The sequence below is a fragment of the Anopheles maculipalpis genome, chromosome 3RL (assembly GCF_943734695.1).
Source record: "Anopheles maculipalpis chromosome 3RL, idAnoMacuDA_375_x, whole genome shotgun sequence".
Classification (NCBI taxonomy): domain Eukaryota; kingdom Metazoa; phylum Arthropoda; class Insecta; order Diptera; family Culicidae; genus Anopheles; species Anopheles maculipalpis.
The window spans coordinates 50,243,230-50,271,126 of NC_064872.1; the positions used below are offsets into that span (position 1 = coordinate 50,243,230).

Below are 27,897 nucleotides of genomic sequence, written 5' to 3' on the forward strand. Positions count from 1 at the left end.
CTACCATAGTACCACACCGAATGCGTGTGTGTGTGTGCGCGTTGCTTTCCTAGTAGGGATGTACTTGTGTGTATGTGTGTGTAGTTGAGAGTGGAAAATTTATATTTTCCCTGGTGGATGAAGCTATTGCGCGTAGCTAAAAGTTGGCTTTTCGATGCGAAATTATCTCAAAACGTTAACAAAAACTGCACACGGACACACAAACTTGCGTTTTTCTTGCATTTGCCCCGGCCAGCAATATACTTTTTTGTGTGTTCTTGGATGTGAACGTACAGGAACTATACCATAATAGCCACAAAGCACAAGGGTCCTAACTAAATCGTACTAACCGTAAGGCGGACACAGCTCTAACTGATCAGCTCGTGCCAGGATCAAGCAGACAAAAGGCACGAGCGTGAATTTGCGTGCTTCGGCTACAACGCTTCCTTCGGCATGCCTATGTTCGTCCTCTACACCAGATTGCCTTGTGGGTGGGGTTGAATGGAGGGGTGGGGGGTGGGGGGGAGGGGGTGCGTGAGGGGTGGTGCGGAGAGTTGCGCCACGGGGAGATATGGTACAAAGAGATTCACAGTCCCCGGGCCATCGAACGTCCTCACTCCGAAACGACATCCGCGCACGGCGCATGCTCCTGGCGCTGGTCGTCCTCGCCGAGAGGATACGACGACCACACCGCGTACGAAACCCGAGCGTTATTCATTCTGGCATCGTCTCCCATGCCCAGCCCGCCCTGCTTCCTTTACTTCACGGCGCAACATCCCGTCCCGTCTGCCACCCCTCCATCAGGCTCGAGGCATTTCATTCACAATTTCGCTAGTGTGCGTGCGTCGCGTGCACCCGTGTGCGTGTGTTTTATATTGATTGCGTCTAACTGTAGCAAAAGGATGCCGGGCGGTTCTTGTGCGAACATCCGAAGCGGTACCGTGTTTTCCTGGCAGCCGGTCGTGGTGGAAAATGAGGGGAGCTTGGGAGGGAGAGAAGGAAACGGGGGTGGGGGGATATGAAGAAGGACGAGATTGAAAAACGACACGAATGAAATTCCATTGCCAACTGTGAGCAGGAGTTGGTAGAGAGGCGCGAGGGACCGAAACAAAGAGAGGGATACAGAGAGGCGCTGGCAAGGGAGAAAGGCCGGCAATAAAAGGATACTCTGGAGGAAAAGTTTTCTGCACAAAGCCACACACACACACACACACACACACACGCACGCATACACTGATCCAAGCACCATGAACAATAACCGCAACACGCGCCTTCGCGACGAGATATTCTGGGAGACAAAGAACAAAGCAGGCGCGTTCTGATGTTATTCTGCTGCTCGCGGTGTTCATTTCGTGTTCATGGCCTACCTACTTGTTTTTTTTTCTCTTTAGCTCCTATCCTGCTTGCAAATGCGCTATATGCTGTTTGTGTGTGTGTGTGTATGTGCTGACAGTAGCCCAGCCCGCTCCAAGAAACCCAGAATGCTCCTTTCCTGTCCTACCCAAGCCACTCTTACGAGCTTTCTTATGGTGGCTGACGATGGTGTGGACGTGTTTAGCAGAGGAAAATAGCCGAAAATTCATAACGGTGTGCCCCGGGTGTGGACGACAGGACAGGATAGGACGCAGGCGGCTTGTTTGGTTGAAAATTTTATAAATTATTCCTCGTCCATTCCAAGCCACACTTTTCTAGTGGACTAGGGGGAGAGGAGAGGGGAGAGGGAGCTAGGGAGGCTTCCGTTTGCTGAAGAATCGTGTTCCCGGGTAGGAAAAACTGTATGAATCGCAAAAGAGGCAAAACGAAGAACTCAAACGGGTCACTTGCAGGCACGCATATGCAGAACATTGCGCTGCAGAAGAGCGTTCGCTGGGTGCTGGATGTCATGGTGTGGCAACTCATGGCCCAACCACCTCCACTGCCATATATCGGTGAAGTTGTTTGTAGTAAGTTTTTCTTCCGTTTCTTTTTGATTTGCTATCCAAACAGACCTCTCCCGGGGAGGAGGTACAGTGCTCTGATCATCCCTTGACATCCCCCCCTGGTGGTGGAGTATTGGGTGGTTGGGGATAGGGGAAATAATCCGGCCGGTCCCCATATTCGAAGGTTTGAATCCTAACAGCAAACGGTCGGCGGTATGGTCGAATTGCGTTGCTCTGTTGCGCAGCGCTAACACAGCAGAATCTGGTCCAAAATTTCAGCCTCCAGAAATGAGCTTCAAGAGCGAGAGGGGAAGGAGGGGGGGGGGAAGGGAAGCATCGGGTTGGTCGAGATGAAAGGAGAGGGAGGATTTTCCTGTGCGCCCGCATGTATGCGTATGTTTGGTGTGTTTATATGTTTTCGTTTAATTTGATCTGTAGCCAACCGAGGCAACACAGCAACAGCAACAACAACGGGCATGGATCGAGTTTATGTTCCGGCCATGCCTGCTACACAGGGCAGCAGGATGCTTTTCTGCCTGCAACCGTCATCAACTGTGGGACTCGTCGCCGGTCGCCTGCTAATTCGTTGTGTGTGCCGTGAAGCAGCTCGCACACTGGTGTTGGTGCGACCGCATCGTTTGCCATCCAATTTCCTGGTGCGAGGTGAAAGGCGCGGACCACAGAGAAGTGAGCGGGGTTTGCTGATGATGGTGTGGCCTAATTCTACCAGAATGCAGCAGTAGCAGCAGCAGCAGCAGCAGTGTTTGATGAAAAAAGTGACGCAGTTTTCGGCACTTTACTCTGCTCGTTTTAAAGTGACACCCAGCAGCGAGCCATGGCGCTGCCATTGATGCCAACCGGCGAAGCGACAGACGTATGATAGGAGGGCAAGTTCTGGGCGAACATTAGGCAGCGCTAAAAAATACATGTGTCTGTAGCACAATATCTATCGAATGTGCCTGACAAGAGCTGCAAAACTAACAGACCTCCCGAAATAGAGAAAACTTTTGGTGCGCTGTAAAAACAAAAAATTATCTCCGAGGTCCTCTCGTTGAATGGGAAATGGGTTGTTTGGAGCGGACGGTGCGGTTAGGAACTTCTATTCCCGAACTATTGTACAACCCGTGCTGCTCACGCTACCGGGAATGTGGGCTGCTATGCTATCGGTGGCCAGCATTAAGTGACTCTCCTCGGGCGTCATTATAAAACATCCAACAAGCTATTTGAATTAAATTAATGTTTTCATGTACTGCAGCGCTTTCTACTTTATCGCCTATCCCTTTCCTTCTTCGCTCACGTTCCCGGTGGTGTGCAGGAATCATGGCCCTTACCATGGTCGTTGCCGTCTTGAATTCGTTCTTGGAGCGCTTTGGAACACTACTCGGTGTGTGTGTGTGTGTCTCCGGCGTCCGAAGGCGTGTTTCATCTTGCTGCCGTATAATCGACCATGACCAGCAAGACCGAGAAACCGGGCATCGAATGGGGTTTCCAGGCTTGAAGCGGATGGAGCTTCTGCCAAACGGGTTTAGCTAGGAGGGGAGCTTGGCTACAAAAACCAAGCAATGGCCCTGAACATGCTGCCGCTGGTGCTGCTAGTACACTGCTACGGCTCGTACAAGGCAATGAATTTATTATTTATATTTTAATTTCCAGCTAGGGCGTATCTATTTCGCCCAGTGATACTCTATTGGCTTTTAAAGTCTTTTTTTTTGTTCTGGTAAAGCAACAACGTGAAGGAACGTGAAGAGGGGGTGAGTGGGTGGGGGGCTTACCGAAGAAAACCCGAACGGAAAGAAGGAGGAAACAAAAAAATACACACACACACACACACACACACACAGAAAACAACAACATAGCTCTGCCCGGGTATAGAGCGAAATAAAGCAAAATCGCTCGCGGGTTGCTTTTCATGTTCGCTATGTACTATTGTTTTTGCTTCTCTTTTGCCACGCAATGTGTTTTGGATGTTGTTTGATTTTCCCGGAGAATACCGGCCCCAATTGCTGCGTGCTTGGGCCAATTTGTTCTAATATATAATTAAAAGCAAGCTTCTAAGAGCCTGCCGCTTGGTTCCGCTTTCATCTACACGACCACGCCAAAACGAGGTGCTGAAAGTTGGAGAAATCGTTCGAATTCCCCACCCCCCCACATCCCCCCTGTCACCCCCCCACTTAGCATGTGTTGTCTTGAACGCATAACGGTGCGTGTGCTGCGAGTGGAAAATGATTCGATATACAAACACTCACTAATGTAATAGATATCACATACACACACCCTTTTCGTCAATTCGCCCATTTACTGTGTGTGCTTAAGCAACAAGTAAACCAGCCGCAAACCACCTACCACCACCTGCCAGCTTGCCCACGCGAAACCTACCCCCTCCCCGCCCCCTCCCCCCATCCAACCGTTTCAAAGTTCGCCCACGTGGACTAGTGAAAACTCTAGCTTCTCGTTGTGTCGCTGGCGGGGCTTTTCCTTTTACTGTGCGCATTTGCTCCCTGGGACGGGGAGAAATATAATATGAATTTTATGCGCCCGTACAAAAACCCTTACCTGCGGATAGCGATGCGGGGGGGGGGGGGGAGCTTGAGAAAGAGGGTAAATGAGGGAGGGAAGAAAGTATGAAGCCGAGACGTTCCGTAAATGTGTTCTTCTGCCAGCTCAAGTTCTTTGAGCCCACGACGTACAGCGACATGAGTTTGGCTGGTTTTTGCGTGTGTTATTCCACCGAAAAATATGGTTCAACGGTTCAGTTGATTCGAAAACTGCTTGCGTACGTACGTACACGCACACATAGCCTTTGCGCATGTGCCCGTGCGGATTTCTTTGTTTGCTGGCACACAAATTGTACGCGAAATCGGGGCTTGAAATTGTTGCAAGATATGTTTTGCGGAAAACCGTTTTCGTTTGAACGGATTTTGTGAAAATTTACCATCGTAAAGTGTACCATCTTAAGATAAATGGTTAGACTATGTAAGGTAATCGACAAGAACGATGATGAGCCTTAACGTGATCGTTCGATGGAGACGCCTAATACTTTGTACGGAGGCTGCTATTCTGTATCGTGTTCTTGTATCAAATTTGCTTTAAAGTAAACCGTTTAATCAGCTCATTTTTAAGCACTTTGATTTGAGCACCTCAAACGCAAAATCACTACAAGAAACTTAAACATTTTACTTCATTTTTTTTTTCAAATAAACACAACAATTTTAAAGTAATACTTTAAAATTTTCTAACACATAAACATTGTTTTCGCGTGACGAATATCGCATTGAAGAAACTGCAAGTGATATTGGCAGTGAAATATCAGTTACACCCACTTTTGTTTGGCAGGTAAACAAGCTCAACGTAGTGGTACTTTATTTTACCTTCCCTTTCGCCCTCAGGTCATGTTTTGCATACAATATTGCATGGTGCCGTTATTGTGGACGTAAAAGTTTGCTATTGTTCATGGCAACTGAAAGCTTCTTCTTTCGGATCCTTTGGTTAGAATTGTTTCCATACTGGTGAACAATTTCAGCTTAAAGGTTTTATTTTAAATAATTGGATTTTGTAGCATAATTTTTTAAACAGTAAAAATGATAATGTTTTGAATTGTTAAACAAACCCTATAAAATATCGGTGGAAAATAGGTATGTAAAATAATTTAAAAAATATTCTTTATTTTTCAGATATTATCAATAGATACTAATTCCCTCTTTATACTACATACACCTCATCCTGCAGCAGTCCCAGTTGACATTATTGTTTGCCCACAAGTGTAGTATTGTTGAAATAGTTTTTTCTATTGCAAAGTTTTTCTTTCTCAACATTAAATTATCTCCCTTATTAAAGTACCTTCGCAGACAAAGCCCTGCTATCCAACCATTCTGGAGGACCGAGGATCGACGTTCTAGACAAGGTATGAATAGGTCCCCTTGGTCGATGAGGCATCTAAAAGACTGAGCGCCAACACTCTGCCAACTGTCAACTTTTATCTGCACCTTCTAAACTTATCTGTTCCAGAGACGGATCATAGTATAAGCAAACTAAACAGATGCTATGAATGATTAGCTTTTGCGTCACCTTGACTTTTGATTTTACATAACATATTCAATTTTTTTAAAGATACCTAATAGACCTCGATGAACCTCTATCCAAATCCTAGCAAAGCATTTGCTAGGATTTGGATAGGATGGGGAAAAATAGGAGAATCATCTTTTTCTATTGGGCAGCACTCATGATGAAAGAGGAAACGGAGTAAATTAAGTAAGATGACAAGTATTCAAATAATTTTTTATACAAATTTTTATGTGTTAAAAATGTTAACCTGGGTGTGCTTAGTCGTTTTGTTTCTTGGTGTGCCACTATTAAATGTTTCTAGCTAGATAAATGTTGAGATTTATGGTTTTATTTATTGGTAAAACATATTGGTAAATTACCACATTAATAAAATTGGTAAATTAATAAAGCTTATGGTAACTCAAGGAGAGTGTGCTATTGCACCTGTTTAACAATTTCTGCGATGGAAGCAGCTCTTTAGCTAGATCTTCTTTAAAAAAATGAATATTTGCTTTAAATATTTTTATTTACTTCGACTTGTACATTGAATGATCAATCGCAATTTTCTCCTTCCTTGCATGAGTTTATCTATTCCACACGTAGTTCCCTAACTGGTTGATCAACAGCACCCAAAACCAATATACGCAACAGAGAAAAATACAAATTGGGGTACTTCCCAGTTTTCCCAGATTACTTGTACCAGTTTTCGACATAAAATTAATTTAAAAAATCGTATTTGAAAAATTCATTTATCTACTTTTGTACACACCAATTTTTATACTTCAACTACAAAACTTGAGAGATATTTACCAAAATATTGAAATATTTGTGCAGCTTTGAAAAATTTCGTCCAATTTTCTTTGTTCCGACAGTTTGATAGGATTCATGATTAACACTAGAAACACCACGAGTTTGACGCGTGCAAATCTACCACTCAAAGTGACTGGTGGATAGAAAATATACAGTTTTTTTTATATCTGTACAATGTTTTCATAGTGCAAGGCATTGATGAGCTGTATGGTCTGGCCGTTCTTCATTGAATAAAAAAAAACTTTAAATAATGAACATTTTACTGATTGCTGCATAACAATTGAAACAGAATTAAAAAACAGAACAGCATTTTGAATTGAAAGGTTGTGTTGTAACCTTATAGATTCAGACGGTTCACAGCGATATGATCAAAGCATCAAACATGGTCTTCGTGTATCACTCAGTACGGAAAATAAGTTAGATGGCAAGATATACGTCTATTCGCTGCAGGTTTTGACCTTTCATCATCAATTTTACACACTCTACATCTGGTCAAGGTATAATAGCCCATGTCGTGACTTAATAATCTTGTTGGAAGTGATTATGAATTTTTAAATTAATAGAAATTAACATCCTATTGGATGTGACAAAGTGAAACACTGGCATGACTGTTTAACCGTAAAAAAATATTTTAAAGATTCGGAACCAGTCAAAACAATTGGTTCGATAGTTTTAGTGTTGAAAGCTTTCAGACACAGGATGTCCGCGTATCGAATCCTGGTTGGGCTATCTTCCAGTACACAGGACTGACTATCTAAGTAGGTACAGCTATAATCAAGTCAACAATATTTTTCCAATTAACCACAGCTCCAATATTGAAATACAACTTTTAAAAATATTCATCTTTGTAAGAGTTTTATGTCCAGTGTTTGTAATGCTCAAAATAAAAACACTGCCGTTCGAAGGTAGGAGCTAATTTTAATTTAAAACCCCGAAACCATGTATTTCGACTTAACTTGCTTAACATCCAAAATACAATTTACCACTTGCCACCACTAGAAGTATTGTTATTAATAAAAGTATTCGTATTTTTTGCTTTTTTTTTGCCGAAAATTAGTGAAAAATACAAATGTGATCGGAACATGAAACAGCTGCAAATAAGCGCTGGCGGTAGCTATTGCAATTGAAGCCCACAGCTATGGCAGCTACTGGTGTCACTAGCGCCATCTATGTTACACTAGCGTTGATAGGACAGTTTCTGTTCGAAATGATTCACTGATAATGAATAACTTTGCTCTCCATTTCCAAAGATTCATTTGGAAATTTTCTTTCCATTTAGTATTGAACATAGTAATAGTTCCGCACAATGGTTTTTTGGTGCAAACATTTTCTTTAAGCACTATAATGCTATGAATAAAAATATTTACACTGCAGTTCAAAATACCACACACTGCTCATGATTTCCCTTATGACCGTCACCAGTTCCACAATTCGATCCCCGTAGCTGAATTGCGTCTGATAGTGCAACACGTGCATACACGTAAACCCAAAATAACATTATCATCCACCGGCTATTATCGTAAGGTCGGCTGGTTCGTAGTATTTGTCGAAGCAAATACGGCCGCCGTCGCGTAGCCGTTGGTGGTATTGGTTAACAACAACGGTTATGGACAGGGCTGTGTGTCGCGCGCACTGCTAACCGCTTGCGCTGCGTTTGTGCGTGTCATTCGTGTTCTGTTCAGTTGCTTGCGAACCGCGAACCCGAGTGCACAAGATCGCCCGAAAGCAGGTGCCACCGTAACCGTTCGTTCCACATCGCGCAACGGCACTACTTGGCGGTGCGCTAGAAACCTTTTCGTTCCGTCTCCCTGTCCGTTTGCACACCAGGCGCTTCCCATACCGGCCGGCCGTCGAATAGAAAGTGCACGTTTTCATAATTGGATTAACGGCCGCACATAAAGTCACCGTCACCGTCATCGTCTAGGTCGCCGTCATTTCACCATCATGAGAGAAATTGTGCATCTTCAGGCTGGCCAGTGCGGCAATCAGATCGGGTCCAAGGTACGTTAAGAGATCCACGCCTCCACGTCCACAACTCGGTGTGCTGATGTGCTTTTGCGTGATTCGACGAACGTCAGTGTTTATCAGAAAGGTGGTTATGTAAGGTGGTAGTAGGTGATATCTTATCAATGAATCATGTTTTCGGTCGCGACTGTCAACATGGGGACTGTGCCTGTGGCCGGACATGATACCGGACCGAGGTCGCTCGATCGCACAACGTGGCAGAAGAAATTCGTTTCGAAAATTGTCACCCCAAATCGAATGCCAGGGAGTAAGAAACGTATTTCCGTTCTAAACTAGCACCGGTATTTATAGAAACCGTCTGGCCGTCTCACTACGACTCAGAGAGGGCCAGAGAGAGAGAGAGAGAGAGAGAGAGAGAGACCTAGAGAGAGAGAGATATGGATAGAAACCGAAGTGGCAGCGCATAAAAAGAGGAGGCAGTAAGGTGATGATGATGTCGCAAATGAAACCAAAGTGCTCTAAACGTTACAAAGCTCGTTTTGTTGTCTTTGCTTTCCCATATTTCTTTTGTCCCCGACGTTACGCGCAATGCTTCGCCATTGGTGTCACTTGCGCCGTGGTAGAACCACTTTGAATGTGCATGAGTGTATGAGCTCGACAGCAGCGATGCACGTGTTGTTACCGGAACATCAGCCTAACGGACCGCCAGCAATTAAACCGATGCCCTCGTCTGTGGTCTGTGTTGCCGCACTGATAGATGTAATTTTGGAGCGCTCATAATTCATTCCGACCAATCAGCTGATGTCGATGATGCGATGATAGTCATCGGAATTGCGAAATATTGTTCCTCGGACATTACATTGATGCGTGTTTGTCGTTTTAACTGGGAGCACTGTTGACTGCCTCACAACTTGAATTAAAGTAAACCCGATCGTGCGTAAAACAGTTCCATCTGATCAGTGATCTTCAATTGGTGTCAACGTTCTGCTACTGATAAGCATAGAGACTCGTTCTACTCCTGTGTGTGTGTGTGATGTTTATGAATTATTTTAAGGTCGCATTAAACTTACTCACCCCTCTCTTGCTTTCTTCCCTCCTTCACTTCAGTTCTGGGAGATCATCTCCGATGAGCATGGTATCGATCCGACTGGACACTATCATGGCGACACCGACTTGCAGCTCGAGCGTATCGACGTGTACTATACCGAGGTCAACGGCAATAAGTATGTGCCGCGTGCCGTTTTGGTTGATCTGGAACCGGGCACGATGGATTCCGTCCGTCAGTCGCCCTACGGTGCACTGTTCCGACCGGACAACTTCGTTTACGCTCAGTCGGGCGCCGGTAAGGAAGCGCACCAACCTACGCACCTCATATCATATTGCACTGCATTGTTCTAACATTCCTACAACCTCTTGCAGGCAATAACTGGGCGAAGGGTCACTACACCGAGGGTGCTGAGCTGGTCGACAATGTGCTCGACGTGATTCGCAAAGAGACGGAAGCGTGCGACTGCCTCCAGGGCTTCCAGCTGGCACATTCGCTGGGCGGTGGTACCGGTTCGGGCATGGGCACGCTTTTGATATCGAAAATCCGCGAAGAATACCCCGATCGCATCATGAACACATTCTCCGTTGTTCCATCACCAAAGGTATGTTCTGTCGGGGGAAAAACTTCGGTTGGCGAAATTCGATCGATTCCTCAAAGTGATTGAGATCTGGAGAAAAGGCGAACCTCGCGCTTAAGCCCCTGGAGCTGGAGCTCCTACTGTGTTCTTTATCGATCGACCGCGATCGTTAGATGGGGTGTTAGGGGGGGGGGGGGGGGGGGGACCGTAACACAAGCGTTCTGATAATCTATTTTCTGTTGTGTTGGCCCATTTTTCTCTCTCTTTATTTCCTGTTGGATTGCCGATTGGATGGCCTCGCAGGTATCCGATACCGTAGTAGAGCCGTACAATGCAACGCTCTCCATCCACCAGTTGGTCGAAAACACGGACGACACGTTCTGTATCGACAACGAAGCTTTGTACGATATCTGTTTCCGAACGCTTAAGCTATCGTCTCCCACCTACGGGGACCTCAATCACTTGGTGTCCGTAAGTACCGTCCCATTTTTGACCACCATTTCTTCCCTTTCCGCCCCTTTTTTCCCGCCTCACTGCACGCGTACGTAGGTGTCCGATGTAGTTTTGGAGCCATACAACGCTACCTTATCGATGCACCAGCTCATCGAAGCGTCCGATCAGACCAACTGTATAGATAACGAAGCGCTGTATGACATCTGCTTTAGAACGCTTAGGATCTTCAATCCTACCTATCCCGATTTAAACCATTTAATCTCTGTAAGTAACCACACCTGTCAGTAAGTAAGATGAGTTTTACGTCCGGAATGCTGCCCATTTTCATTCTAACATTTATGTTTCGTGCACACAAGTCCTTCCAAATGTTGTCCCATTAATTTCTACTGTTGCACGAGTGAAGCATAATGGTCGCTCAGATAATTAAAATGCTAACTATGCTTCCAATTTTTATTTGTCGCTTCATAACTAATGGTAGGTTACGATGTCCGGCGTTACGACCTGCCTACGATTCCCGGGACAGCTAAATGCTGACCTTCGCAAGCTGGCAGTGAATATGGTGCCGTTCCCGCGACTGCACTTCTTCATGCCAGGCTTTGCACCGCTCACGGCTAAAGGATCCCAACAGTACCGTGCCCTGACAGTTCCAGAACTGACCGCTCAGTTGTTTGATGCCAAAAACATGATGACCGCCTGCGATCCTCGCCATGGTCGATATTTGACTTGTGCAGCCATCTTCCGAGGTACGAATAACTACCGTTTTTGCACGGCTTTCATTTTCAACAAATTTGACTCAAAGTGCTTTCGTGTTCCATCTTTCAGGCACGATGTCGATGAAAGAAGTCGATCAGCAGATGCTGAACATTCAGAGCAAATACAGCAGCTACTTTGTCGAGTGGATTCCGAACAACGTGAAGGTGGCTGTATGTGACATTGCTCCACGCGGATTGAAAATGTCTGCCACGTTCATTGGCAATACCACGGCCATACAGGAGATCTTCAAGCGCATCTCGGAGCAGTTCACTGCCATGTTCAGACGGAAAGCGTTCCTGCACTGGTACACTGGAGAGGGTATGGATGAGCTAGAGTTTAGCGAGGCAGAGTCGAACATGAACGATCTCATCTCGGAGTACCAACAGTATCAGGACGCTGATGTGGAGGATTACGACGAAATGGAAGAAATTCCGGAGGAAGAGCAACAGCAACAAGAGTAGCAGCTGTTGGTCGTTGTGATTGGGTTTAGCGTGTTTGTGTTCCTATTTCTAGCAGAAGCGAGTGGACCACACCAGTGGACCATCATACAGGGTCGACTGGCCGAGTAGTTCACGTGGCCATTAGGACCAATGATTTTTAAACAAACAAAACACTTTCAAACTTTCATTTGCAATAGAGAAATCGTGTAAGGTTTCTTGAATGTGAAATTCCAATACATTAGATAAGATTGTATCATTTGATGAAAACAAATCACAAATAATTAGACGAAAATAAAGGGGGAATATTGAAAGAAAAAATAAATGGCAAAATCACATGCACTTTAATTCTGTTCAACTGACTTTGTGGGGAGCGTCTTAAGGATAAGATAAAACAAATCTCCTTTTACATATCCCTGGTCACATTTTGCGTCACACTTTATTCCATCTAAGTTGTCGCAATGTTGGTGCATGTTGGTTGGTACTGAAATTATCAAACATATCCACCCACGGCAACCAGAAGATTCAATTTTCTTATCATTTATTTTATGTACGTTTGTGTGACTGATACGAGTAATTTTTGTTATCTTCGGCTGGGCACCACGTCGTTCGCTAGTCATGATGTGGTGTGTTGAGAGTGTGTTGGGTCTAATTATAACATTCCGCTTATAAGCTTCCAGCATTTTCGGAATAATAAATAATATAATATTCTTAGTTCCTGCAGCAGAGAAATCGTGCATGATGCATAATTTGGTTAAATTGTGCGTTGGTTAAATTGAAGTTTCTTTAGAGATGTCCTCCACTTCATATCCTCCACTTTAATATCCTTTTTTACACATCTTTTTAACGTTCTACGCATCTGAAATCATGCATATTCATAGGATACTAAAAGTGAAATCCCAAGAATGGGCTCGATAGACCCCATTGGCCAGCAGAAGTCACCTAATACTCGTCATAAGCTTCTACCAAATATTGGGATATAATTTATGCTCGATAACCAATGAGCTTTAGAAAACGGCTCGTGAAATAATTTAAAACATACGGTGGAGACTTGAACGACCTCAATTCAGCTAAATAATCTGCAACCGACTGCAATATTGATGTCAGCAATAAATTAAGATAGTCTTGAGAATTTAGCATTCTTAACCAGCTCATTCCTCTTTAGCAGCAGTTTTATGTAGTAAAAAAAATTACCAAACTTTTTCGAGAGGAATTGAAGAAAACAAAACTAAGAACACTTATAACTTATGCTTGCATGATGGTTTGCTCTTCTTTATTTTGTATTTAACATTATTATCAATTATCAAAAAGATAAGTGAAAAATGAGAATATCAAAACAAAATTTGTTGCCGCACTCCTATGCCTGGTAACCGCTTTTTGCATCCGAACCACGTGCACCATCTAAAATTTTCCGCTTGATTGTCAAACTATTTTCACCGGACGCTGTTCAAAACCGAGCCCCGACGCCGAAGTAACGAAGTTTGACAGTAAAACGGTAACTGTCAGCCAAGGTGCAGCAGTGTGTGTGTGTGAGTTAAAGGAAAAAGTATGTATGCGTGTGTGCGTCAAGACATACCTTCCTCTACACACCTTGGAAAAAAAGAAAAGAAATATCAAGTATAAAAATATCGTATACGTGTGGAGCGCACACAAAATAGGGTAGAGGTGAATTCAATACCCCAAATTGTACTAGGCGAGCCATTTTTCTCCGAGCGAATTTTACCCATCTAGCCCACCGTCGGTCGGTCGGTTGCAGCGGGCGCGATATAGTGCAACGGATGATCAAAATTTGAAGGTGCATTGACTCGGCCAGGGGTGTTTATTGTGTTGTTGATGTTATAAAATCATCTCCGTCTGTTTATCAACAAAGAAAATTTTCTATTTTGGTACGTTTGGTTTCTTCTTGTGGCCGTTTGCTTCGCTTTCTTTGCAACGCGCGCTGTTGTGAAATAACAAGGCCCGTGCCCTGTGGCGTTGGTACACGAACGAGCTTAGAAGCGCTGTGCCTTCGAATGGGGGAGAAAAGCTGCTCATATTCAGCGTACTGATTGCAACAAAAGTGAACGTGCCGTTGTGCTTTTCTGTGTTGATAAATCATTATGATGAAATCGATTGCAGTGCTGATGCAAAGTGGTCCAGTGCATTGCAGTAGCGAAAGTATATGAGAGAAGGGTCTGTCTTACTTCTCTGCCTGAAGGTCGTTAGGAGACCGATTTTTTTTAATCTCGGTAGAAATAAGTTTTATTTATGTGAATGATTTTTTTTTCTTTCTGCTCTATGCTAACTCTCGCCCTGCCAACTCCCATATATGGCTAACCAGAACGTTTTGTTCTCTTTCTTCCTTTTGCGGTATTTTATGACTATTATTGGAACAAAACCAACAACCAAAATTTCGCGCTCCCGACGGATTGGACCATCTACACATGCTCCAACAGTTTCGATGGACTCTTTTTTTGACCTTTTCGACCCGTCCCCATCGTCGGGCTCGAACAGCGACTCCGACCTGCGGAACGGGAACGATGACGATAGTAATGAGCAACTCGACACCATAAGTCAGCTCCTGCACCACCGGACAGATGATAGCAGCAACGAGCTGGTACTGAAAGGCATCGATTTCAACCTTGGCTTTCTTCCGCCGGAGCCCCAGCTCGGTAACATTGAGTACAAACTAAAGCTGATCAATCCGTCGAAGCAACGGTTCGAGCATCTGGTGACGCAGATGAAATGGCGGTTACGCGAGGGAAATGGTGAGGCAATCTATGAAATCGGTGTATCGGACTCGGGTCACCTGCACGGACTGAACGACGCCGATATGACCGTTTCGTTGCACACGCTCAACCAGATGGCGCGAAAGCTGGACGCCTCGACGAGCATCTTGCGGCGGAAAAGCCTCGCCGATCATCGGAGCGTCGTCGAAGTGCTGGTACGCAAAATCCCTGACGATCAGCACAACATCGAGGTGCGTGTGGCCGTGTTGGGTGGTGCCGATGCGGGAAAGTCCACCCTGCTCGGCGTGCTAACGCAGGGCGAGTTCGACAATGGGCGTGGACTGGCACGGTTGAACATGTTCCGGCACATGCACGAAATACAGACTGGCCGCACATCCTGCATATCGCACGAAACGCTCGGATTCGATGCCGAGGGCAGCGTGATTAACTACAAGTACAACGAAATGATGACGGCAGAAGAGATTAGCGATCGCTCGACCAAGCTCGTCACCTTCATGGATCTGGCAGGACATCGGCGGTACCTGAAAACTACGGTTCAGGCACTGTCCGGGTACTGTCCGCACCATGCACTGATTGTGATAGCGGCCGGCAACATTAGCAATATGACACGGGAGCATCTGGCGATCATCCACGCCCTTGACATATCGTTCTCGATAATCGTGACGAAAATTGATCTCGCACCACCCGAACCGATCTTGTTCGAGCTGAAGAATTTGCTCACCTCGATCGGCTATCGGAAGGTACCGTACTTAATTAGTAACCAGGACGATGTGCTCAACGCAAATGCACACCAGAGCGTCGAACAGATCGTGCCCATCTTTTGCGTATCGAACGTAACTGGCGAGGGATTAGACTTGCTGATCCAGTATCTGTACGTCCTATCGCCGGGGATAAGTAATGCAGAAAAGGAGCGACTGGAGCAGCAACCGATCGAGTTTCAGATAGATGAAATTTTTCGCGTCTCCGAGGTTGGAACAGTGGCCGGCGGATTGCTCTGCAAGGGCGTTCTTACTGAGGCCAGTCAGGTGAAGGTGGGACCGCTACAGGATGGGTCATTCTTTTCCGTAACCGTGCAAACGATTCATCGAAATAAAGCACCGTGTCGTGTGGTGCGTGCAGGGCAGAGTGCATCGCTGTCCTTCAACACGATTGAACCGATGCCTGCACTGCGCAGCGGTATGGTAATACTGCCCGACTACGAGAGCAGCGATGTGGCCTGTGGGTGCTTCTTCTTTCAGGTGGGTAGGATTGAGGGAAACAAACCTAAGGAGACGTCCATATATTATGTAACGCTAAAAGAGGGATGGTAGAGTAGTAGAGACTCCCATACAAACAAATAATAGATATCCGTTCTTTAACTGTTTGACTAATAATACTCCAAAGAAATCGACCGCCCTTTGCACGGACTTCGTTTGACGAGATTCGATCGCTGCGGCCACTCAATAGAAACTCAATTCCCCTTAACATACATGCCTGCTCGATTCAAAACCAAAGGTAAGATAAATACCTCATCTGTAAAAACCGTTGGTTTTGCATCAAAGAAGGCAGGATTTTGAAAGGGGAAATAATTTATTTCGAAGTGGACGTGGTGAGGGTTAATACCTTATCCATCTAGTGTTGGTTTTGTATCAAAGTAGACGATTTCGAAGTGAGCGTCGGAGGATGAGCGGCGTTAAGTACTAAGGGCAATTACTTTCTGTTACGTTACACAAAATGGATCTCTCCCCTCCCCCTCTCCCCTGTGTAACAAATCGTAACGCTAGAGGCAACTCCCTCTCTTCGAGCGTGACGTATTTTATGGACGCCCCCCAAATGCAGCATGCAGCTTATTCTGTGTTTCTTTTCTACTGCAGGCACAAGTGTCAGTGCTGTTTCACGCGACACGCATCTTTAAAGGATTTCAAACTACCGTACACATCGGTAGCATTCGTCAGACGGCCATTATCGAGGGTATCATGGGTGCTGGGGACACGGGCATAGGTACAAATCAATCCGCCTCGGTGCTGTTCCGGTTCGTGCGACACCCGGAGTATGTGCGCCCGGGGATGAGGATACTGTTCCGCGAAGGCACCAGCAAAGGGATCGGGAAGGTGACGCAGGTTTTCCCGCTGAAACAGACACTCAGCTCCTCCACCGACTAGGCTCTAGCTTCTAGCACAAGTAGTAACACCAACGCGTGTTACAATAACGTAAATGTATAAATGATGTATGAATTAACTGAACTTAGCAGCGTGACGATTTTGAAATGGAAATAAAATTTCTGTGATTTTAAAAATACGATTTATTGCGCATATGCATTTTAGTGCGTTCATTGGGATTGTTTTATTCTATTTTAACAACGTTTTTTTTTATATACACGTCCCTAATGTTGTACTGTGTTGGAATTTCCCTCGCTAACGGTCACCTCAGCCGTTGGAGAAGTAAATTTGAACAATACAGGGAGTGAGGATAGTGCCGAGTTGCCATTTTCTTTCTCTAGCAATCTGATCCACGATAAAAGCGAATCCTTCGTCGATGTTCCTGTACAACATATGGCGTAGATAATGCCGTCATCTTGCTCGTGGACGGATCGTCGTCGTGTGCTCACAGCTGATCCTGCCCGCTGGCCATTACGGAAGCGTAAATCCAACCCGATATAAGGATTGTGCAGATTGCTAACGTCTGAAAAAAAACAAAAGACCACAATAAGTAAGTCGGTACGTTCGATGCGCCTAGTGCACCTTGCTGCTTACCATCCGGATCATCGGTTTGCTCAACGGTTGGCAGTGGTTTCGGTGCACTCTTAAGCACATAATAATTGATGCAACGATTTCGCAACCATATCACAAACGGACCCTCTATGTACACGGGCTCCTGTTTGCAATGAACGTCCAACAATTCCGACTGTTCCACACTTTGTCCACTCACAACCCACGTATGGTCCAGCGCGTTCTCCACCGTTTTCGTATCGAACACATCAATTTTACTGCGCGGATCAATCGAACACATGCGCTCAACCGCTAGCCGAGCTAGTTCAAACGTGTCGTCCGGTACCGGGTTCGGCAGCAGCCAGGGAGATAGATTTTTAAACTTTGGCATCCAGTACATCATGCGCCAGTACTTGCGCACCGGGTGTCCCTTCTTGCCGAACACGTTTATCAACATCGCTTCCATCTCGTAATCGGGCATGACCCCGTTATCTTCCATCTGTTCGAGCAGATCGATAATGCACTGCTGTTGGCGCGGGTAATGCATAAACTCTGCCTGGAATATGTTCGTCGGTATGAACTTGCCCTTCGGCATCACGTCGATCAGTGCCTTGTACACGGCGATATCCTTGTTCACACCGAACTCTTCCATGTGGCGCAAGGCGGCATAGATGAACTCGACGTGATTTCGTCGGTGGACGCTTCGTTTCTCAAATATCCGCACCATCTCTATGTACGTTTGTTTGTCCTTTTTGGCCGCTGATTCGAACAGGTTCGTTCGGAGAATGAGACTTTTCTTATTCTCCTCTCGGCTGTTGTCCGGATTTTCATCTTTCGACTGTGTGCTGCACTGTCTGATCGGTGTGGCCAATCGTGCCGGAAGCTTCAGTATCGCCGTCGAAAGCCGTAGATGTCTTGATAGGAGCATAGCGGCGTTTAATAAATATTGTTTAACCTAAGCTTTTGCACACAACTGATCGTAAATTGCTGCAAAATAATGTGCCGTGAAAATGGCATAACAATTCGCTGTCAGAAGGAATCAAGGTAAACAGTAGGCGATTCTCTTTTGACAATCAGCTGATGCCCGTGTTGGTTGGTGTTGGTGACAACGCTTTGTTTACAATTGTTTTCATACCACAAGAAAAAAAAAGCCACCAAGCCGCTTGCTGGAGTAGTGATCAAAACGCGCGCGCCAACCATGACGTCGATTACGTTAAGAATTTTCAATTTTCCTCCCATGTTTACCAGTGTCGATGTACGTGAATTTTTACACCTGTTTGGATTGGAAACGGTTCGTTTTATCAAAAGGCGAAACACAGACGGTGCGATTGTGAGCGTAGATAATGAATCCGAAGCACGTCTGGTGATAGCGCGCCTGCATCAGTTGCTAATCAAAACACACCGATTAAAAGTTGAGTATACGAATGAGGCTGAGCCTAGTTCGCCCAACTGCTTCGATCGGAAAGACGCTACAAGGAATAGGAATATGACCGCCCCAGGAGAGCGTTGTTTTACGCTTGGATTTGATTCATTCCCACCGCCACATCTTGCGTACCGGTATCCAAAGTGTTCGCCAGAAATTCTAGAAAACATCACCACAGAGCTTGCCTCGAACACTGCGCTCTACTATCAGACGCTACATTTGATGAACAAAATGAACTTGAAACCACCATTTGTAGATCGTCAGAAAATCGACCCAATCGCCTCCGTATCGGAGGGGCTGGAAGATCGTCTCGCGACTGCAACAGATACACTATCGGACGAAGAATCGGAGCTAGAATCGGACGCAGAATTGAGCAGTGTGGGAAAGGCAAAGACGACTTCCGGTTTGCTGAAACGCACCATGAAAGTAGTTAATTACCAGTCTACGCCACCAGAACCACCACAAAGCGCATTGAAGGCACCGAAAAGGGCGAAACTGGAAATACACATCTCTGGAGCATCATTAACAACGTCGGATGAGAGCCTTCTTACCTCGGATTCTCCTCAAGCACCACCGGAAGAGGTATCATCCGTATTGGAGGAATGTCCGACACAAATATCCATTGCTAATATATTAAGCAATCGAATCCCAGACGACCAACGGACCACGTTGAACGTTTTCCAAAACTACAGCCCAGGCGAACCCACCAACAAGCTGTACATTAAAAATCTCTCCAAGCAAGTGACGGAACAGGATCTGGTAGCGGTGTTTAGCGCTTTCTTCCCAGACAAATTGCTGCGCGCGATCGATGTTAGGTTGATGAAAACGGGTAGAATGAAGGGTCAAGCATTTGTTACATTTGTTGCTGCGGAGGATAGTGAAGAATTGTCTGATAGTGGCGTATTTAAGGCATGTATTGAGAAAGCACTAACTACAGTGAATGGGTACATATTGAAAGACAAACCAATTGTAGTTTCGTATGCCAAAAAGTCATGAAATAGGGCAACAGCAACGAACCATTTTTTCAATAAAAAAGAACTTGTACAGAAATGATTTTCTTGCCATCCGTTTCGTACATAGACCAGATCACCTGCAAACATGGTTTAACGTTCCAAGTATTGTATTGAATGATGTACATAAACTACTCACAAAGAGCTTTTACAATTATTTTGGAAATCATTATTACCAAACTCACTCTCAATCACCAGGAGCGTTTAAACTCTTTTCAGATTCGAATCAAAACAGAGGTTTGAAAACTGTTTTAGGGTTCAAAGCGCAGTGAGTTGTCATAGTTGTTATGAGAAGCATGACGTCTTTATCCCAGGACAGGAAATATGGCCATAAGTAGCCGGTCCTGATAACTTTAAGGGGATCGTGTTTCACAATCACTGACTAGAACCGGAGGGCCCAGGAAGCTGGACTCTTGTACCGAACCGGGATATATCCTCGCAAAGAAGAAGAAGTCTTTATCCCAGTAGGCAATGAGTAGAGTGGTCAATAGTTCCAAGTGGCATTATCGAGGCTTTTTTCCTTTGGCTGCTGGCCCAAGTGTATATTTAAAAAACCGACCGAAGCTCCGCAACCAGCAACATCTTCAATGTGGGCACACCTTAAATGTATTAATTTTATTCTCGTAAAAGTCGGTGAACTGTCATAAAGCGCGGCAGAATCAAAACTGCCTTTGCAGAAAAAGCATAAACATATCACTTCGACGTGAACATCTTGTAACCGCTCATACGTGCACGGTTTAGGGAATTTGCGATTGAGGTGAAGTATCACATTTGAATCATTTGTACTGTGGTTGGAGCTGTGTACTGGAAGATTGCTTTGTTTGCTGCTTGTGTAAAATGGATCCACCAACGAGTAAGGGAAGGCTCCCACTAACAAACGTTTCGAACACTGTTAACCCACGACCCTGTAAATCCAATGTAATGTGTGATGAGCTGATGGAAGAACAGAGTAAAAGTATGGCTCGTGAGAACGATGAGACTTTCTTCATGTTTCGGAAAGATCCGCACAAGACAACGGTTAGATACGGCAGTGAGTACAATGCAATCGGCATCATAAGGAAAGACTACTTCCTCCCCTACTCACACTCACAATCCCATTACAGATCTGTTCGATTTGCTGTCAGACGAAGTTATACTGCACATATTGAAATGGCTCCCGAAAAAGACACTGATTACCTGTAGCCAGGTGAACCGTCGGCTCAACCGAGTGTCCAAGGATGAAACACTTTGGTACCGGGTGGATCTCAGCAATCGAACGCTACAGTTCCAGGGTTTGGTTGAGGTGCTGAGTCGTGGCGTGATTGTGCTGCGTCTGGCACAAACGTCCATCGTTAACCCTGTGCTGGGCCCTTTCCTAGACCACCCCACAAAAATAAAGGTGCAGTATTTGGATCTTAGCATGTGCACTATCAGCAAACCGATACTGCATGCGGTGCTCTCAAAATGCCGGGAGTTGGTTAAGCTAAGCCTGGAGAACGTTCCGCTGGATGATGCGATTTGCTTGGAAATATCCAAGAATCAAGGGCTGGAAACACTGAATCTTACCATGTGTTCAGGCATTGATGCGCGCGGGATACAATTTATTGCCAAATCGTTAACCAAACTTCACAGTTTCAATGTGAGTTGGACGAACTTGAGCGTCGGAGGAGTTCGTTACCTGGTGCAAAACCTAACACCACAAATCGTGCATCTAAATTTAGCGGGATGCAGAAGTACCATGACTGATGGAGGTAAGAAATGGGACCCATTGGAAATGGGTTATTGGAACCTGATGGTTTTTCCAACTAATATTTGTTTTCGTTATTTTTGGTTTTAGATGTGGCAATTTTAACGACACGCTGCCCAAAATTGGTAGCTCTGGATTTATCCGACTGTACGCTTTTAACGGAAGCGGTTATCAAAACACTATGCAAAGCTCGTAAGATAGAGTATCTCTCGTTGTCGCGTTGTTACAACATCCATGCAACAGCCTATTTGTAAGTGAAAGATCCTATATTCTGTCCCGTAAACGTTGACATTCATTTCGCATTTCTTTTCGCATTTTGTAGGAATCTACGCACCCTTAAAACACTAAGGTTTTTGGATCTCTTCGGTCTAGTGTCCGACCAAGCTATTGAGACGCTTAGACACTCGTTGACTGATGTTGGTATCAATAAGTATTATCACAGTTCCGTTGCACGGCCAACTGTTGGCACGAAGAGGACCTCTATCTGGGGCCTCCGAACGCGTGATTAATTTGAAATGTGGTTGGCAGGCTTACATCATTATAGAAAATGTACGATAAATAGAAACCGACCGCACTATTGACAATATCTTTGTAAATCCGCCAAATAAGGCACTACTAAGGCGCATTTGTAATGAAAAACACTACCAACGGTTTTTTACTGCAATTGTTTCAATACTGGTTTTCAAGGCAATTTTGTTAATAGGGCGGTAAGAATTCCGTTTTATATTCTTAACCCTGTCCCGGGCAACCACAAAAACTTCATATTCCAGGTTAGTTAAAAACTTTATTCTACGATTAGAAAGAAGAAAAGTTAGCTAAACTTTCACCAAAATATTGCATTGATAATTGATTATGTATAAAAAAAACTTCCTAAGTTGATGGCTACCCGGGCAGCTCGGTTGATTGGAACAGGGGTATCGAAAAAAAACTGGTTTAATTTATTCACAAAAATCCAAGAGAATTTACAGACAAAAGATAGCTGTAATTTGCTCATATCAAAGAATTTTCAAGTCAATCGCCTTGCTAGAAACGGAGAAAAAATAAAATAAAATCGATTTGGCTACTTGTGTAGCCGATTGCCTGGAATAGAGTAAAATGACGGCAAATGGCAACTTAAGACACATAACAGATACCGTTCCATTTCCACTGATGGATGAGATTAATTTACGCAATGATGATAGTCAAGATACATGTACGTTTTATTCTGTCGCAAAAGCTATATTGTTTTTTTTTTCTTTTTTTTTAGCAAACAAACCTTTGTTCGCTTCTCTGCCGCTTCACAACGTTTGCATAACCTATTTAGTGGGATGGGGTTACAGTACGATCCTGCAGATGCTTTTATCTATCATCGAATTGAAACTTAAAACAACTGTTGCTTACAAATCTGTAAAAATTGTACACTACCACCCACCAGAACGTTTGAAGGAGCTTTTGATGTTGTCTGTCTTTACTAGACAGTTCCGTTCCAAGGATCGTGACAAACAGACGTGAAGTGAATGATTCTGCGAAGAAAAGGTAGTACTTAAACTATATTCCATGAGTGTCGGGCATCAGCAACGCACGCAGCAACGGACGATTCGAGCTGTTTTCTTGTGCACTCCCCGCTCAACTCTATCGTGTCTCGGGTTTAATTTTTGGTGGGTTGAACGAGGTGTACTTGGCTTTTTTCGATTTTTTGCTCTTGACCGTTGTCGCAGTGGTGGCGGCAGATGACGACGTCGCGCCGGACGACGTCGACGAACCGGCCTGGAAGGTGTGCCAGCTGTTTACACGATTTTGGCGGGATTCTTCAAAATTCTTTTGCCATTCTTTCTGCAAATCGCGCTGCTCTTCTTCCTCGATTTCAGCCTCCCGTTTACGTTTGCGCTCTTCCATATCGCGCACTTCCAGCTGCTGCCGGCGTCTCTCGATGTCGGCAAAAAGCTTCATCACCATTACGTAGATGGCATGTTTGTACTTGGCGGGCTCATCCTCCGGCACACCGTCATACTTGCCTTCCTTCTTCAGTTTTTTCTTCTTTTCCGCAATCTGAAACAAAGCATGTGGAGGGAGTTAGTGGTGCCACCGAAATTATTTAGTGTTTTAGCTTACCATCATATCGGTACGATCCTTTGCCTCTTCGTAAACTTCCAGACACTTTTTACGGGTTGTTTCGTTCTCGAGCGTTTTGTATGCTTTGCTGATTATTTCGAAAGCCTGCTGAGCGCGCTCCAGATTGTCCGGGTTCTTGTCCGGATGTACCAGTATCGAGAGGCTGCGATATTTTTTCTTGATCTGCTCCAACGGTGTGTCACAATCGAGCTGTAGCACCTCGAACGGGTTTAGGTTGAAATAAGTTGCGCCCGGGCGCAGTAATCGATCAATCTGCTGTTTGGATGTAAGCACGGAATCGCGCTTCTCTATTTCCTTCACCTATATAGGAGGACAAGCGGCAAAAGTGTAGTCCCATCCGCAATGGGAGGGGGTTATTTTAGGGTTCCCGGATATCGCACCATTGCACCACAGCTAGCAGCTTACCTCAGTGTAAAACTCGTTGAATGTTTGCTCCTCATGTCCACCGCCTTGCGCCATATTTCTAGGAGTATAGCTGCAATCGACACTGGATGCGGAATTCGTTTGATTTATCCTGAGAACAGAGCGTTTTTGTTTATTTCGTCCCGTGTTTTGACTAGCCGTAGCTTGCTGTTGATTTTTTCATCTGTTTTCCTTAGGCGGTGGTCTAGCAAATCGGACGGTTTGATTGACGACATGTCAAAGCGTTACAGGGTTGCTCAGGATGCAGTGGTCAAGTGCACCGAGATATTGATTTGTTCAAATAGGGTACTAGTTTTCGGCAGTGCACCAGTTTTCGGCAGGTTCACTCGACCGGCAAATAATCATTTGACTACTTCTTCAGATAAAGACCATTTTATATTCTCCCAATAACGAATTTTGGGCTCATTTATACTGATATGTACCGAAACACGATAAAAACTTAAATTGCGATGCTCCTAATCGATAAAATGGATCTTATTCAAAGTTCATTTAAGTTCGAAACCCCCGATAAATCATTTATTTTTCACTTTGTCTGGCGAAACAATGTAAAAGGTCAATCCTACAGAATTTCTAACTAATTAAACCTTTTAACGTGTTTTAAAAAGTGTATGCCCAATGCACAAAATAAGAACATTCTACCGAAGAAAAGCCTGACAATACGGCACTGGACCGTAAAAGCCTGACATTACGGCACTGGACCGTAATAATCAAATGTAAAAATAAATAAATACCGAAGAAAAGGAGCAAAAGAAATGCTTGCAGTTTAATGAGTATTTACAAAAACAATGGTTTGAAACCCTTAACCTTGAGTGCATTGAAACATTCTTCGATAGTTTAGCAATCAATGTATTATCACTTTTCATCAAAATAAGTGATATTATATTAATAAGAGTTTTCGATGTTTTGCTGAACGGCTATATTAGCCTGCCGAAATCTGGTACATTGACCCTTTATCGGGCGTATCGGGTGTACGGCGTATATCGGGGAGCTGCTGTACATATCCAACAACCGTCACAGTTGATGACCGAAATGAAATGATGTGCTGTCACAAGCGCTGCAAGTGTGTTGGTGTGTTGTGTGTTCTTTTCGTTGGTGCAACAGCGCAAACATTTACTACCATCCAGAGCAGTTGGTTTTGTTTCGACAAAGAGGAAAAAAGTGCAACATAACACATTCGTCGAAAAGGAAGACAAATTCCATCAGTTATATTACTGTGCCTGGTGTCTCTTCGTTCGTTCGTCGTCGTTCGTCGAAATTGTGTATTGTGCCCCAGAGTTTTCCTTCCAGTAGTGTGCGCTCGTAACCCGTCGCGGGGTTCGGATGAAAGAATGGACACTAACTCATCCAATCCGCAGCAGAGTGGCAGTGGCCCGACCCCCAGTGGCAGTAATGAAAGGGACATAGCCAGCAGAAGAAATCGTCTGATGCGCATAACGCAGCGTACGATTGATACGGACGAAAGCAGTCGCAGCAGTAGCAGTAGCAGCTTCAGCGACATGGAAGATAATAACAATGAGGTGGAGGAGCGCGATGAACAGGGCGAATTTGGAGCAAATAATATGGAGCGACTGCCAGAGGACGAGGCAGCGCGACTGTTTGAAGACTACATTCGTGAACGGGAATCTGCTGCGACGGAAATCTACAATATAGAACTTCCTACCGAACATGCGGTGAGTAGCGACATTGGTGGAACGCAGGTGTTGGGCTGGAGCTTCCTCAACATTGATGAATTTTGTATTTTCCAAACACAGTACCTTGGCCGAATGGAACGGGTTGAAGGAGTGGATTACTTGGAACCGGGCAAAACATACCGTCTGCTAATATACAGCCATCACTCGATTGTATATCCGGGCGAAATTGTTCCACTCATGCTAAACGATTACAACCCCTACAGAGGAGAGGATCCCTCCGATGGATGCAAACTTGGGCTGGTATTTCAGAACCAGTGTAATGACGGTGGACGCGTCTACGGCGTTACATGCCAGGTGTACGAGCGAGGTGCGGAGGGTCTGTCGGCACTCCTAAAAACGGTTGCCCAGCAACGGTTCTATATTGTTCGTCAATCGGAGCGAAAGTAAGCATATTTTTGTTCACAGTAGTGATGGGCTCTCTGGAACGTACCCACGGTTCCGATCTGGTTTCGGGACGTGTGATTCCAGTTTCGATTTCAATGAAATCGTCCGGGATCTTTGGAACCGTCTGAAATCGTTGGAATCTTTGGAACGATACGGAACCGTTAGAACCGTTCGGAACAGGAGCGCTGAACAAGAGATAAATTGGAAATTTACACCACCACCTGCACCACATTTTTATGTGATGATGTTTGTCTTCGTTTTCGCTGCGTTTCGCTCTGTATACCTTTGATAATCGGAGCGATAATTTTATTTGGTAAATCATGGGTTGATTGTTAAAAACAATACTTGAAATTTTGTTGTCTATTAATTTAACGGCTCTTTGCCGTATGGTCAACATCGCATGTGTTGATTAATTACAAATTTCACTAAACATTTCCTCCTTGGATTTTGCCGAGCATACTCGGTTGACTAATACTTTAAATGATTGGGTATATTTTTATTACATAGAAAAGTCCGATGTTTTGTGGAATCGTCCGGAACCATTTAAGTTTTTTTTTGCTATTTTGTCCCATCTCTAGCTCACAGTGTTGCTATGGACGGTTGCTATGGAGCTCTGTTTAAAAGTTCGCTTTGTTTTTGCTTACAGGGCTGATGTAAAAATTCTTCCCGAAGTCGTACTGCCTGATCCGCTGATCAACTGTTGCTCAAATGCCATGTTACGATACGCATACACCAATCGGAAGGATCGATTGACGAGCTTTAAGCGTATGCTAGCGCAAACGACGGCTTGGCCACCATTTGTGTACGATCAGTACGATATGAAGGAAGTGATAGCAAAGGTGGAGCGGTTCCTTTCGTCACTCAACATTACCAGCGTCCACACTGATCAGGTGAAGTTGTCGTTCTGGTTGGCACGAAATATTCCGCTGACGGAAGAATACCGGAAGATGATATTTTGTACCGATTCCGTGTGGCGTCGCATGCTGATCATCAATAAAGCGCTTGACCATGTAAGTGTTCAGCACGCAGGCGGCGCGAACATATCCGAGGGAAGGTTTGCTCATAAATAGGAACGCTAAATGATGGATGTGTCTTGGGTATTCGTTTCTTCTAACTTACAGATGTGGTACTTCATTTGTAAACGATGCGAGAGTGAAATCGCAAACTATGACGATATGTTTGCCATGTCGAAGCAGGGTGTACAAACAAGCTACTGCAACCCAGCCGGCTACGTACATGACACACTGACCGTCCACAAGACGAAGGAAAATTCTACTCTTCCCGTTGATCGGCCATCAACGAACTACAGCTGGTTCCCAGGCTACTCTTGGCAAATTATTGTAAGTAAAAGGTTAAAAATGCATCGGATTCAGAACCAGACACTTGTAACAGTGCCATTTCTCTTTGCCCACAGGTATGTGCAAATTGTCGGCAGCACCTTGGTTGGAAATTTGTGGCAGAGAAGAAGAACGTATTACCGAAAAGTTTCTACGGATTGAGCGGATCAAACATTACCGTTAAATCGCACGGAGATCTGCAGAAGACTGAAGACGAATTGGATCTTACCGCCCGAACACCGGCGAGCGACGAGCAGTTAGAGTACGAAGAACTGTCCGAGTTTGACACGGACGAGGAGGTTTATTGAGATACCTCACAACGGTTGCTAGCGAAATCGGTATTGGTTAGGAGTGCGTTTGTTTTTGCGATTTTGGTACTTTTTACTGTATCAT

At 44.8% G+C, this 27,897-nt stretch overlaps 8 protein-coding genes across 10 annotated transcripts in view; 6 read left to right on the forward strand and 2 right to left on the reverse strand.

The window, feature by feature from the left end:
* LOC126562767 (GTP-binding protein Di-Ras2-like) overlaps nt 1-27,897 on the forward strand; it is a 177,381-nt gene that overhangs the window by 86,840 nt on the left and 62,644 nt on the right. The window lies entirely within an intron of this gene.
* Nucleotides 8,600-12,007, forward strand: LOC126562249 (tubulin beta chain-like). Of its 2 annotated transcripts, none has more exons than XM_050218703.1 (6): nt 8,600-8,750; nt 9,822-10,056; nt 10,134-10,363; nt 10,643-10,810; nt 11,271-11,535; nt 11,615-12,007. In XM_050218703.1, the coding sequence occupies exons 1-6, from the start codon at nt 8,694-8,696 to the stop codon at nt 12,004-12,006; spliced, it is 1,347 nt and encodes a 448-aa protein (XP_050074660.1). In that variant the 5' UTR covers nt 8,600-8,693; the 3' UTR covers nt 12,007. The 2 variants fall into 2 exon arrangements, with proteins under 2 accessions (XP_050074660.1, XP_050074661.1); XM_050218704.1 differs by lacking the exon at nt 10,643-10,810 and adding an exon at nt 10,889-11,056.
* On the forward strand, nt 13,752-16,852 carry LOC126561866 (GTP-binding protein 2). Of its 2 annotated transcripts, none has more exons than XM_050218217.1 (3): nt 13,752-13,868; nt 14,418-15,949; nt 16,565-16,852. In XM_050218217.1, exons 2-3 carry the CDS (start codon nt 14,423-14,425, stop codon nt 16,850-16,852), a joined length of 1,815 nt encoding a protein of 604 aa, XP_050074174.1. In that variant the 5' UTR covers nt 13,752-13,868; nt 14,418-14,422. The 2 variants fall into 2 exon arrangements, with proteins under 2 accessions (XP_050074174.1, XP_050074173.1); XM_050218216.1 differs by lacking the exon at nt 13,752-13,868 and adding an exon at nt 14,106-14,139.
* On the reverse strand, nt 17,070-18,326 carry LOC126562419 (evolutionarily conserved signaling intermediate in Toll pathway, mitochondrial). Its single transcript, XM_050218931.1, has 2 exons — nt 17,444-18,326; nt 17,070-17,372 (listed from the first exon to the last, which is right to left on the reverse strand). Exons 1-2 carry the CDS (start codon nt 18,324-18,326, stop codon nt 17,074-17,076), a joined length of 1,182 nt encoding a protein of 393 aa, XP_050074888.1. The 3' UTR covers nt 17,070-17,073.
* Nucleotides 18,591-19,817, forward strand: LOC126562386 (RNA-binding region-containing protein 3). The gene has a single exon (XM_050218889.1). The coding sequence runs from the start codon at nt 18,597-18,599 to the stop codon at nt 19,815-19,817; it is 1,221 nt and encodes a 406-aa protein (XP_050074846.1). The 5' UTR covers nt 18,591-18,596.
* On the forward strand, nt 20,669-22,077 carry LOC126562490 (S-phase kinase-associated protein 2). Its single transcript, XM_050219009.1, has 4 exons — nt 20,669-20,861; nt 20,935-21,561; nt 21,648-21,807; nt 21,880-22,077. Exons 1-4 carry the CDS (start codon nt 20,669-20,671, stop codon nt 22,064-22,066), a joined length of 1,167 nt encoding a protein of 388 aa, XP_050074966.1. The 3' UTR covers nt 22,067-22,077.
* On the reverse strand, nt 23,163-24,221 carry LOC126562817 (dnaJ homolog subfamily C member 8). The gene is made up of 3 exons (XM_050219403.1): nt 24,075-24,221; nt 23,649-23,969; nt 23,163-23,585 (listed from the first exon to the last, which is right to left on the reverse strand). Exons 1-3 carry the CDS (start codon nt 24,126-24,128, stop codon nt 23,169-23,171), a joined length of 792 nt encoding a protein of 263 aa, XP_050075360.1. The 5' UTR covers nt 24,129-24,221; the 3' UTR covers nt 23,163-23,168.
* On the forward strand, nt 25,409-27,812 carry LOC126562121 (protein cereblon). The gene is made up of 5 exons (XM_050218544.1): nt 25,409-25,762; nt 25,844-26,166; nt 26,814-27,177; nt 27,289-27,507; nt 27,582-27,812. The coding sequence occupies exons 1-5, from the start codon at nt 25,421-25,423 to the stop codon at nt 27,810-27,812; spliced, it is 1,479 nt and encodes a 492-aa protein (XP_050074501.1). The 5' UTR covers nt 25,409-25,420.

Excerpts from the sequence above, each read along its gene's own strand:
- LOC126562386 (XM_050218889.1), top strand. The coding sequence starts at position 18,597 with ATGACGTCGATTACGTTAAGAATTTTCAATTTTCCTCCCATGTTTACC.
- LOC126562490 (XM_050219009.1), top strand. The coding sequence starts at position 20,669 with ATGGATCCACCAACGAGTAAGGGAAGGCTCCCACTAACAAACGTTTCG. Across the intron at positions 20,862-20,934 it reads GACAACGGTTAGATACGGCA|ATCTGTTCGATTTGCTGTCA; the intron begins GTGAGTACAATG and ends ATCCCATTACAG. Across the intron at positions 21,808-21,879 it reads ATCCATGCAACAGCCTATTT|GAATCTACGCACCCTTAAAA; the intron begins GTAAGTGAAAGA and ends CGCATTTTGTAG.
- LOC126562817 (XM_050219403.1), bottom strand. The coding sequence starts at position 24,128 with ATGGCGCAAGGCGGTGGACATGAGGAGCAAACATTCAACGAGTTTTAC. Across the intron at positions 23,970-24,074 it reads TCAACGAGTTTTACACTGAG|GTGAAGGAAATAGAGAAGCG; the intron begins GTAAGCTGCTAG and ends CCTCCTATATAG. Across the intron at positions 23,586-23,648 it reads AGGATCGTACCGATATGATG|ATTGCGGAAAAGAAGAAAAA; the intron begins GTAAGCTAAAAC and ends GCTTTGTTTCAG.
- LOC126561866 (XM_050218216.1), top strand. The coding sequence starts at position 14,106 with ATGCAAAGTGGTCCAGTGCATTGCAGTAGCGAAA. Across the intron at positions 14,140-14,417 it reads AGTGCATTGCAGTAGCGAAA|TTTCGATGGACTCTTTTTTT; the intron begins GTATATGAGAGA and ends ATGCTCCAACAG. Across the intron at positions 15,950-16,564 it reads GTGGGTGCTTCTTCTTTCAG|GCACAAGTGTCAGTGCTGTT; the intron begins GTGGGTAGGATT and ends TTTCTACTGCAG.
- LOC126562249 (XM_050218703.1), top strand. The coding sequence starts at position 8,694 with ATGAGAGAAATTGTGCATCTTCAGGCTGGCCAGTGCGGCAATCAGATC. Across the intron at positions 10,811-11,270 it reads ACCTCAATCACTTGGTGTCC|GTTACGATGTCCGGCGTTAC; the intron begins GTAAGTACCGTC and ends AACTAATGGTAG. Across the intron at positions 11,536-11,614 it reads TTGTGCAGCCATCTTCCGAG|GCACGATGTCGATGAAAGAA; the intron begins GTACGAATAACT and ends TCCATCTTTCAG.
- LOC126562419 (XM_050218931.1), bottom strand. The coding sequence starts at position 18,326 with ATGCTCCTATCAAGACATCTACGGCTTTCGACGGCGATACTGAAGCTT. Across the intron at positions 17,373-17,443 it reads GCAAACCGATGATCCGGATG|ACGTTAGCAATCTGCACAAT; the intron begins GTAAGCAGCAAG and ends GTTTTTTTTCAG.
- LOC126562121 (XM_050218544.1), top strand. The coding sequence starts at position 25,421 with ATGGACACTAACTCATCCAATCCGCAGCAGAGTGGCAGTGGCCCGACC. Across the intron at positions 26,167-26,813 it reads GTTCGTCAATCGGAGCGAAA|GGCTGATGTAAAAATTCTTC; the intron begins GTAAGCATATTT and ends TTTTGCTTACAG. Across the intron at positions 27,178-27,288 it reads TCAATAAAGCGCTTGACCAT|ATGTGGTACTTCATTTGTAA; the intron begins GTAAGTGTTCAG and ends TCTAACTTACAG.